Source organism: Conger conger, chromosome 2 (assembly GCF_963514075.1).
Source record: "Conger conger chromosome 2, fConCon1.1, whole genome shotgun sequence".
Lineage (NCBI taxonomy): Eukaryota > Metazoa > Chordata > Actinopteri > Anguilliformes > Congridae > Conger > Conger conger.
In genome coordinates this window covers 13,280,513-13,292,391 of record NC_083761.1, presented here as the reverse complement: position 1 = coordinate 13,292,391, position 11,879 = coordinate 13,280,513, and the positions used below count along the sequence as shown (strand labels likewise).

Sequence of the window (11,879 nt, the reverse complement as noted above, 5' to 3'; positions counted from 1 at the left end):
GCCATTCAAGCAACCAATGCTGTTCTTGTTAGCTCCAGTCTGATTATCACCCCCTCCCAACTAACTCCCCCACCCCCAAAACACACACACACACACAAACAATTAAAGTTCAGAGCTTCTAGTATGTTCCCCATGACAGAGGCCCAAAGTTCAATGCAGGAGGCGGGAGATTTTAGAAGTAAAGTATAACAGCTTTTATGGTACAGGAGGAGACAAGGTTAGCAGCTCGCCACCTGTGAGATACATTTTGTGAGAAGCAGATTGGATGACTTGAGGTTCAAGGTGGTTTCAAGGTTTTCAAATTACACTGAACTCTCCTGGTGAACTGAAGTTCATTAACATGCACACAATGTACCCCTGCTGATTAATATCATTATATCTACTCCATTTTGTACTGATCCTTTGTGCATTGTGTTATGTGTTACAACCTGGCAAGTAACTGTAGCTGTAGGTGTATTGATCATACTTCACTTTGTGAAATTTATCTAAAAAATTACACACAGTCCCTGTAAGATAAATGAAATAAATAGATAAAATACATATGCAATTTTATTTTCATATACAACTAGAGCTGTGAGGCGAACATGGTCATTTCAAATGGCTTTCTGTCACTATTTCAGAATATCAGAGAGTTACATTACATTCATCAAAAAAGTTTTCTTTTGCCAAAGTGTTATTAAAGAAAATGTGTATGTAATGCATTGATGCTTGCTTTGCAATGCCTGTATTAAGTCATATTCTGTTGTTATGCACATGAGGAGAGATCACAGTCCCCCCCCATATCAAATTAAATATAGTTAACGTTCCACAAGTTCTCTAGTATATGAAATAATCTGGCTTCACTACCTGTCAGATACTGGCAAAGGAGTGATGGAGGAAACCAAAGTTTATTTTAAAAAAGCCATTTTTTGAACATGGTTATGACTTCATTGTTCTGAAATAACGAGACAAGCAAAGCGAGACATCAGAAAATAAAAATGACACTTTCAACTGAGGTAAAATATTAATAGTTATTAATAGATTAGTTCATAATTGACATAAATAAATGATTTAATCCCACACAGATCTCTATTTCACTCTAATGATGGCAAACTAGAACACATTTGCGAGGCTGGCTCTGAAATGTTGCCGCATTGCTCTTCAGCTCCCAGGAATTAAACAGCAATCAGAAAATTGATGGGGGGCAGATTTCAGAGCACTTAACACCAGCTCCCTCCTCTCAGTGGTTGTTTGTTTGTTTGTATGTTTGTTTGTTTGTTTGTTTACCTGAGCCAGGCTGGCAGTTCCTCCGACCCTGGCCCTCCCCCTGCTGTTGGGCTTCCAGTGGGAGCTGGCACCTGTTTCCATCCTGGTCCGCTCTTAAAAGCTGCGGCAATTATGCCAGCAATTATCTCTAATTAGACTATTTCAGTTCAGCCGTTTAAAACATGAAAGGGCTCCGTGCGACATTTTTATCTTTTATTTTCTTTGACGCAAGTCACTTGTGATGGTCCAAAGCGTGTGTGATATGTTTACATGTGCTTCACACGACTGTGTACAGTAATTGCCTGGAATATATCTGAAGTGCCTGGATGTCTTTCCTTTGTTTTCAGAAGGATTGTTCTCCCATACTTGCTCTATTGTGTGTGTAAGATCAGAAAGGTCTGAATGAGCTACTGTATATTTTCAGCGGCTGCGCTTTGTCCTGCCTGGTTCTCATTCAAAGCCTCCAAATCTGGCCTACCTTTTCTCTTGCGGACTACAGTATAACAGAGAAAACAAACAGAATTGCGCTATAATCTAACGAGAGCAGAAATATCAGACAGTTCAGGCTAAAACAAATAACTCATTTTCATGATTTTGAACAGCATAACAGATATGAAAAAAGGAAATTCCCTCACATTCGATCTGTGCAGATTCATTGTAGCAGACATTTAAACCAGGGGTGCTCTCATATTTGCACCCCACTGTATGTAGGATGGCCTTATCTTGTTAGCCACAATTTTTCAGTGTGATCCTCAGATCCTACATCCCCACAACTATGTATTTAAACTCAAAACAAAATCCAATCCAATCCAGTTATTCCCTCTTGGTTCTGTTTTGAAGCCTCATGACACCACTTATGAATTGTCTTGCCACTGTAACTCAGTGACAATGACAGATTATCCTAAAGGCATGGTGCTGCCTTTGTCAATGAGATGCAGTTAATTTATTTCAGAGAAGATGGAACTTTTTTCCTGATTATACAGTTCAGAAAAAAATATGTTGCAAAGAACGGCATGTCTCATTGGTGAGATACAGACATGCTTGACATCATTCAAATTTTCAATGTCATTGCTCCATACAGTCCTTCACAACTGATCGATCATAAAAGAACATACGTGAACATTGAACATGTAACTTCCTGAGCACGTAACATCACCCATTGATCAAGTGATTTTACTGTGCATAGTTCTGTCTGCACTATTGCATTTCTCTTCTTGCAGTCTCCCTGCCTATGCAACTAAACCCCCTGGAGCTAATACATAATGCATCAGCACAACTTGTCAGCAGTCTTTCCAAGCATGCACAAGCCACACACCTGCTTATCTCACTTCATTAGATGCGCACATAAAGTTTAAAACCTTAGAGTTAGCCTACAGGGCAGTTCATGTAACAGCTCCGTCATACTGCAACTTCATCTTCAGACCCTGCACCAGCGGTTCCCAACCTCGGTCAAATGGCTATGCATACCAGGAAGAATAAAATTCACATGTTCATATTTTGCTTTTTGTGCTATCAATGCATACATTTTGCAGAAATGGTGAATCAGCAGTTACATCTTCTTATGTAATTGTTTACAACATGGTGCAATAAGCACAATATGAACATGCTAATTTTATTATTTGTGCCATTGCAAATATATTCCTGCCATAATGTGGTTTAAGGTAAATAATCAATTTTAAGACGAAAAGCACCTAAATAAGAACTACTAACTGCTTGATAAAATTATTCAATGGCATTTGGGGTTGGAACAAAAACCAGCATACACAGGGGTACTCCAGGACCGAGGTGGGAACCACTGCCCTACACCTAGCCAGACCTCTGCATCCACAATGTCAGGACAACTGGCTATCTAGTCTGTCTGTTGGTGGTCCTCCCAGTCACGATGCCTGTCTGTACTGGCCTGTCTGTATAGTCAGACCCACCTCTTCAGACTGCATTTCCCCCTCCAAACCCCATCCCCTAACACTCCTAGCTTTTGTCCCAGTTCAAGCCATTTTATATGGTTTTAGGCTTTTATAGGGCTAGTGGGAGATGCAATGTGTACGTTTTCAGAATTTGTATTCTGTTTCTTGTTTAGCAAGAAGTGGAGACATTAATATTCATTCTTTTAGAGCTGATTAGTAACAACACTGAAGCCTAGATTTCATTAATTACATTAAATCAGTCACTTGACTTTATTTGATAAACATAAGCAAGCAGCCATGTTTTTAGTCGTTTGTAGTTCTAACACGACATTTCTCCTCTCTGCAAATAGACACAGTGCTAAACAATACTTTATACAATACTCAGTGTCCAATTAATAAAATAACTCATTGGCAAAGACAAAGTGCCATGCCTTTAGGATAATCTGTCATTGTCACTGAGTTGGCAATACAATTCATAAGTGGTGTCATGAGGCTTCAAAACAGAACCAAGAGGGAATAACTTGAATTGGACAGTATTTTGTTCAAATACATACTTATAGTAAAGGTTGGGATGTATATCTGAGGATCACACTGAAAACGCCTGGCTAACAAGATAAGGACATCCTACATACAGTGGGGTGCAAAAATGTGAGCACCCCTGGTTTAAATATCTGTTACAATTAATCTGTATGTGATCGAAAGCAAACCTGAACTATAAATGGTATAGACTTAAACATTTTAAAGCAAGATTGTTTCCCATTTCCACTGTCAGAATTAGAATTAGGAAATGGAAGATAAATGGAACAGAAATGCTCAGAAGAGCCCACACATTACTGCAAAAGAGCTGAAAAAAGGTGTAGCATACACAGGTATAGCTGTTCACAGGACAACAATACAATGTATTTTTAAACAACAAAGACCTGGCAGATATGCCAGAAAGAACGACCTCAACACAAAATTAAGCATCTGAGGTATGCAAAAGAAAACATCAAGAAGGCTGAGACCTTTTGAAACAATGTGCTTTGGACTGACAAAACCAAAATGTAACTTTTTGGCCACCACCAAAGAAGGTATGTTTGGAGAAAAAAATGGTTAAGCCTTTGTAGAGAAGACTGTAGGAGCATCCATTATGCTTTGGGGTTGAGTGGCAGTTGGCGGCACAGGAAATATTGTATATTGGAAGGAAGAATGGATTCCACCAAATATGAAGAAATTCTAGAGGCTAATGTTCAAAGGTCAGTCCAGACATTGAAGTTGAAGAGAGGTTGGGTATTCCAGCAAGACAATGATCCAAAGCATACCTCAAATTCAACCATGAGGTACCTCCAGGAAAGACAGATGAAGGTTTTGGAATGGCCACCATAGTCTCCAGACTTGAATATTATTGAAAATCTGTGGAGAGATCTCAAACATCCTGTACATGCAAGAAGGCCGAAGAATATTTCTGAGCTAGAGGTGTTCTGCCAGGAAAAATTTAGAGGTCAATCTCGCTTCTGTTCACTCAGATATTGATTGTAGACTTTTTGACCTGGGGTACTCAGATTCTTGGACAGTTGTAGGTGTCAATTATCTGGATTCAGCCTTAGCTCTGCCATAGCATTAAAACTTGGTGGAATATTAACTTGTTCTGTTAGCCTTTAGGTATTTTCATTATGTTATGTCACTGTGAAGGCAAAGGCAATTTTTCACAGTCCGTGGACAATAATGTTTCTGTTCCATTCTTGTTCAGGTCGCAGACCTTTTTATGCAACATCCTTAAGACCAATCAGGAGAATCAGCCAGCCACTGCTTATTTACACTTTGCTCAGTCATTGGGCCATAGGAGCACACCTAATAAAATAAGCAATATTTGGCCAATCAACACTGTCTAACTCTCAATCGCAGGTACAGTAGCATTGGCACAGCCAAAATTCTATTCCAGAATATTGCTTTAGCATTACTTACCACACTGCAGGCCTAAGAGCATATTTTAAAAAATAACCAAACCAAAACAAACCAAATCTCATATTTTTGGGCAAAGTTATTTTTGTCAAACTACAAATTACATTATGAGTTGTACAGTTATTACTGAAAGGGGTCATTGCACTCCTCTCACACGGGTTTATACTTGCATATTTAGATTTTCAAGTTGATTCACGTGTTTCAGTTAGAATCATTATTCGTTTTTTAAACGAATGATAATCTTTTCTTTTTTTTTTTTTGCTTTAAAAAGGGCACTGAGAAAAGCATGAAAAATGTTTCTGGTTTTATTTATGAGATGAAAGCACACAGCATTACATTCTTAGCCAGATCAAGGAGCCTATCAGCAACAGTGTGAGGAGCATCAAAGCCAGTGGACATTTAAAAATCTTCATCCCAAAGTCCAACATTAAATTGTTTTCACATCCATATCCACTCAACGCGTCTGTATAAATAATAAATAAATATACAAATACCTAAGTAATCACTGCATACAAACTTCCCATTGGCTGAAAGTACAAATGAATCATAAAATACATTGTGAAATGGTAAATACACTATAGGCTAGTGTCGATCAGACAAACATATAACATTAGTCTATATTTCAAACCTATTATTTTATATCTTCTATCAGCCTACGTGTTGGTATATATCACAAGATCAGTAAGATTGTAACCTGCGCTAGTATACCGATGTATGTCGTAATTGTTTACTGGGATGCAAATAATGCATTTGAGAACGGTCTGGTATGGAACAAACTAGCCTACCCACGGGTTACACGGGCATTAGATTAGAATTTTACTGAAGTATGCTAGATTATCTCACATATATGGTTTCTAAGAAAGTACGAACCGTTTTACCTGGTAATAAATACACTTGTGAATTTAAAGAAACAATTTTCAGATTCAATACACCATGTTGTGCGTGCGTAATTTGTGGATTTTATTAGCTTTATTCTGAAGGATAATAAAACATAATTGGTGAACTATAGCGGGAATAATGTATTACAACAGAGCGATTTCTTCTTGTTGACATTGATCCTTCATACTCAAATTAAGGAAACTTTGTTTAGAGGTGATAACATAATGAGATTAGCATTTATGCATGATGCTTAAATTATGGTATTACTAAATTGGATTGTCATGGGCTATATTATCTATGAAATGTTCTTTTTAATTTGAAAGCGATTTAAAAAGTAGGACAATTAACACCTTGGAAATGTTGGTGAGGTAGGCTAATAACCACTAATCCCCTATTTGACCAGGAATTGCATAACATTCGTTGGCTCCAGTCGAAGTAAACGGCATCATATCCAGTGAAATTTCTGCTTCACACTCAAACTGGACGATAGCCGGTAGAAGCAGATTCCTGTGATTACGGGATGTGTTTGAGATGACAGAAACTTTATCAAAGGGTAAGTCCACGTCTTCCCCGTTGTTGGGAACTACCGAAGGAAGCTGGGCTGTAGTGAAGGCAATGGGGGCGTCTTTTTGCAACGTAGTGTCATGGTGGTATGAAACTAACTCATTGCTGAAATTCACAGCTTCAACTGGAGCACTGGAGCAGAACCTGTTGCATCCCAGTATGGTTGAAAATGCTTTCCTGAAATCAGCGTTAAAGGCGTATATTACTGGATTTAAAGACGAATTGGCCCAACCAAACCATACGAAAATGTTAAAAGTGCTGTCACTTACACACGGAGGGTCCCCAACTTCGCCTATGTCACAGAAAGGTACCATGCAGTTCAACACGAAAAAGGGCAGCCAGCAAAATACAAACACGCCCATGATGATCGAAAGCGTCTTGAGAACTTTAGTTTCCTTTTTAAATGTTGTTTTGAGTGAGTTCTCATTCGCGCAATCACTTGGATGTTGGTGACTCTGTGCTTGCTCCACGGCTCGTTCTAAGGAAGAGATTCGTCTTATTTGTGTTTGTGCGATTCTGTAAATCCTTGTGTATGTGCCGATCATTATCACAACAGGAATGTAAAAACTTATCAACGATGATGATATCGCATAGGTACTATTCAAGCTTGCGTTGCAATCCTCGGTATGGTTGCTGTCGTTGGCATCTGTGTAGTCTTCCTCCGCTTTATGCCAGTTCAGTTGGACAGGTATGAAGGAAATGAGTATTGACAAAGTCCAGGCTACACCGATCATGATAAAAGCTACCCTTTGGGTCATCTTACGTTCATATCTAAAGGGGCTTGCAATGGCCCAGTATCGGTCCACACTGATGATACAAAGATTTAGAATAGATGCAGTGGAGCACATGATGTCAAAAGCTATCCATGTCTCACAAAATCTGCCAAAGAGCCAATACCCAGCCACCTCCGAGACAGCTTTCCAAGGCATCACAAGAACTGCAACAAATAGGTCTGACACTGCCAGAGAAATTACAAAAAAGTTCGTTACTTTGGATCTCAAGTGCCTGAATTTAATAACCGCAGCGCACACCAGCGTGTTTCCTAATAGAGTGGAGACAATCAGGAGAAACAGAACGCACCCTGTCAGCGCGCGGATGCTTAGTCCAGTGCTGTCCGCTTCAGTACCTTCCGCAAAAACATGACTTTTGTTTGTAAAGTTTTCCATGAGTAGACTTGTTTTAGAAATCCTTTACTTCAACACTTACATGATTTAAGCATATACATGTAATACATGATTTGGTATCCGCAAAATCCACTGCCATGCCTTTATGCAAGTCGATAACTGTGAATTTACATGGTTTTTGTTTCAGTGGGTGCCGTCTATCGACCCCCTGCACGTATTTTTGTAAATGCGTAGTTTCCTAATAAACCTACTTTCACCGGGTAGTCCAAAGATCAAGAATGAGCTTTAGATAATAAATTATCTACAACAATGTCTGTTTTCTCTTCTTTTTTGACGTGCCGTCACCTTCCGCGATTTGGGCGCTGCATCGTTGTGACAATGCAATGAAAGTGCCAATCCTCCCTTTTGTGAAGACAGTGGCGCATGATTGGTTTCAATTTTTCAATAATCCAGAATTCCGCCGAATAGCGACTCTCGGAGCACGGTCGTACCAAAGCAGAAACGCTAAGAGTTTTGACGTTTTGACAAAGGAACAGGTGCCAATTCCGCTTTGCATTTTACATGTTAGCTACTTTTCCTTTCTCCGTTTTAGTTTGTACAATTATATCCTATGGCGTTTAAACAAACAAGAGCCGCTTTTGTTCTTGATTGGTAACTCAGCTCAACTGAATTTCGTTTCCCTTGAATTTTGACGCAAGGAAAGAATCACAGCCTCAAAAATATGTTTGTGATTTTATGCATCGCTTTCGCCCGTTTAGCCATTCGAATGATTGGCCCCAATACTATATTTGTGCATGTAAAGGATTATGTGTCGAAAGTTGATATTTTGAACTAGATACCCAGGACGGTAAAGTAATGTAATGAAATGTAAAGAGTGAATATGTGAACCACCTTTTATTCAACAACATTTAAAGACATTATCTCTTTGCTATTGGTTAAAACCGGTATTCTTTAAACACATAGTTTCAGGGGGTGAAGGTTGCGTAAAACCATTTATTTTGCGCACAGCACATGTGAAAAAAATAAAGTGTGGAGAATTGCCTTTTGGATAACAGGTGAGAGCAGATTGAGTGATAATCCTTCAATTACAATTTTACTCTCCTCTAGGGATAATAACCTTAAATTGGTTTTAATGCGAGTGCTTTTCTGTTTAAAATATGTTAAAGTAGCCTAATGCGGGGGTCTTTTTTCTGAATATCATCGCGAGGCGGCTGTTCGTTTTCTTCCAAACTTCATAATAAAACACACTGGATTATTTTCAGAGGTGGACAATCAGAAAGTAAAAGTCCCGCCATGTGTTTCTTCCACCATGAACTCAACTAACTTCAGTAATTAGTTCTGCCTCCTGGCTGAATAATCGTGCTAATTATCAAATTCAGGTGACTGGAAGTACTGGGGTGGACATTTACTTTTTGAACCAGGATTGTCCACCGCTGAATATTTTATTCAGGGGGTACAGCTTTAGGGGAGATCGGGGCACAAACGAACACGGGGCATGTTAAAAAATGGGGATTTTTACGTAGTTGCATTGGTGCAAGAATGATGGTCTTGTTTATACTCATGTATTATAGCAACCCGCTTCTCATGTGCGAGTGGCTGGACTTGAAAACTTCATCAAGAGTTCTTAAAGAATCTATGTTTCAGCACCATGAAAGTAATGTTTTTTTCACCGAAGTATTTTTATAATAACTGATGATATGTGACCGCCACAGACTCTAAATATATGTCACTGAAATCACTATCTTGTGGGTAGTGTATAGATTCGACAAATGTCACGAGCAAGCAGAAATTGTTAGCCTTGCTAGCGCAGCCGGGGCATGAGGCAACACTGTGTTCCAACATGCCATCGCCTGTTATAAATACATAATCCACAAAAACTTTTTTCAATCCGATTTAGCACTCGCTTTTATCATCCATCCATCCATCCATTATCTGAACCCGCTTATCCTGAACAGGGTCGCAGGGGGGCTGGAGCCTATCCCAGCATACATTGGGCGAAAGGCAGGAATACACCCTGGACAGGTCGCCAGTCCATCGCAGGGCACACACACCATTCACTCACACACTCATACACTCATACACTCATACCTACGGGCAATTTAGACTCTCCAATCAGCCTAACATGCATGTCTTTGGACTGTGGGAGGAAACCGGAGTACCCGGAGGAAACCCACGCAGACACGGGGAGAACATGCAAACTCCGCACAGAGAGGCCCCGGCCGACGGGGATTCGAACCCAGGACCTCCTTGCTGTGAAGCGGCAGTGCTACCCACTGCACCATCCGTGCCGCCTTCGCTTTTATCAATTTAATATAAATAGTGTCATATGCAGTAAGCTACAGACAACATGATAGACAATTTCTACAAAACAATTCTCAGATGAAAGTGTAAACGGTAAGAAATGTTGGATTCACTCAGATTTTTCCAGTCCGTTTTCCAACATTTTGGACGCTGTTTAAACTTGCCCCGGAACTGTTTAAACTTTCCTCGTAGCGAGGGTACTTTGAATCAGTTTTATATCCCGCTGCTTTCAACTGAACTGTAATTGCCAGGAATGTCCTAGAACTGTACCGATGGTTTATAGTCATGGCAAGGACACTTCTAATCTTCTTTCTGCCTGAAAAATATTTACTCTAATGTGTGTATATCTTTTTTCATTAGTTCCAATTTTGTTTTTATAAGGCAATTATTTTGCTGACACCATTTCATATGTGCAATAGAACGCCCTCTACTGACGGTTTTGTATATTCTTCATTACCGTAAGTGTTGGCATGCGTATTGTATTGGCAGAGAAAAACCTTTAAAACTCCAACTTAATTGTCAGGAACCTATTCTTCCTATTAATATGGACTGTTATTGCTTTCTGTAACTGTACAGCTGAAATATATTTCTGCATGTTTTTCTTTCATGCAATTGTTTTATTCCTTCTTGAAGTAATATAAAGCAATTACGCCTATGATAAAGAATGTGATACATAATAGCTACACTGTATCTGTTACATGTTCAACACATGGACATACTACTTGTACTATCTTGTCAATACGAAATTGAACATATGTAGCCCATCTGCACACACCAAAAAAATCTGTCCCACAAGAAAATGTAGTTAAAATACTTATAATGACTTTAATTCCCCACACTCTTGCTGGGGAATAAATATTTCAGATGCATTGGGATGCATATAAAGACAGGGAGTAATAATACCAGTTGCATTATTATTATTGCACTTTCCATCTGATCTGAAAGCACTTAACAATGGCTTTCCTACTCATCTTAAGTACTCATCTCAACAACCACCAATGCATGGTACTGATCTGTGTGATGCATGGCAGCCAGTTTGCTCGCAGAACGCTCAAACTCAAAACACATATTAGGGGTGACAATGTCTGGGTAAGGTTAAAAAGAAGGTTAGTCAGTATCCGTATTTGGCTCAAACAGTCGTTGATCACAACATAACAGCAGTGGGATAATAACGCCTCATAATGGCAAGATAAATAAATCAACAAATCTGCTGGAATTTGTCAGTCTTCTGGAGACAGATAATCATATATCATTTAGGAGAGTTTGCAGAGAGTGGTATGGAAAACAAAAAAACAGCCAGTGAGCTGCAGTTCTGTGGGCAAAAAACATGTTGTTTATGAGCAAGGATGCAAATGAGACAGTGATGCAAATAACCACACATTACAACAATGGCAAGCAGAAGAGCATCTCTGAACACACAATGTGTCAAACCTCTAAGTGGATGGGCTACAGCAGCACAAGTCCAAAAAGTCAAAAGAATAATACCTAATAAAGTGCTCACTGAGTGTATATATATACAGGCATACTGCACATCTAAAAGTTAAGGGAGCAGGCAGTGTACCCCTCCTAGTGCTAGCAAAATTGCTATAAAAATCACATTTTAGCACATGATTTGGGCTGCAGTGATTATTCAATGCTGCTTCAGTAATCTATTATGTGTACTGGCTCAGTCAGCTCATTGAAAATGATATAATGTGTAAAAATTTAAATGTCAGTGAATCCAGTAGGCAAACACATGTGTTTAGACAACCTAGTGAAATAAGAACCTAACACTGCCAATTGTTGTTTAGGACTAAGTAAAGTGTTATGCTGTTTGTAAAGCCTCGATAAACTATTTTAAACGATATAGCTGCATGATTAAGAGGCAAGAAATAAGCCATTACCAATGGATGGTATGTAAATAACATTAACTCATATACAG

The 11,879-nt window shown here is 39.1% G+C and overlaps 1 protein-coding gene across 1 annotated transcript; it reads right to left on the bottom strand.

The window, feature by feature from the left end:
* Positions 1-6,260: 6,260 nt before the first annotated feature.
* On the bottom strand, positions 6,261-7,699 carry drd6b (dopamine receptor D6b). The gene has a single exon (XM_061232422.1). It carries the CDS (start codon positions 7,697-7,699, stop codon positions 6,353-6,355), a length of 1,347 nt encoding a protein of 448 aa, XP_061088406.1. The 3' UTR covers positions 6,261-6,352.
* Between the last annotated feature and the right edge of the window lie 4,180 nt (positions 7,700-11,879).

Bases quoted from the DNA above. Each gene is read 5' to 3' on its own strand.
- drd6b (XM_061232422.1), bottom strand. From the start codon at position 7,699: ATGGAAAACTTTACAAACAAAAGTCATGTTTTTGCGGAAGGTACTGAA.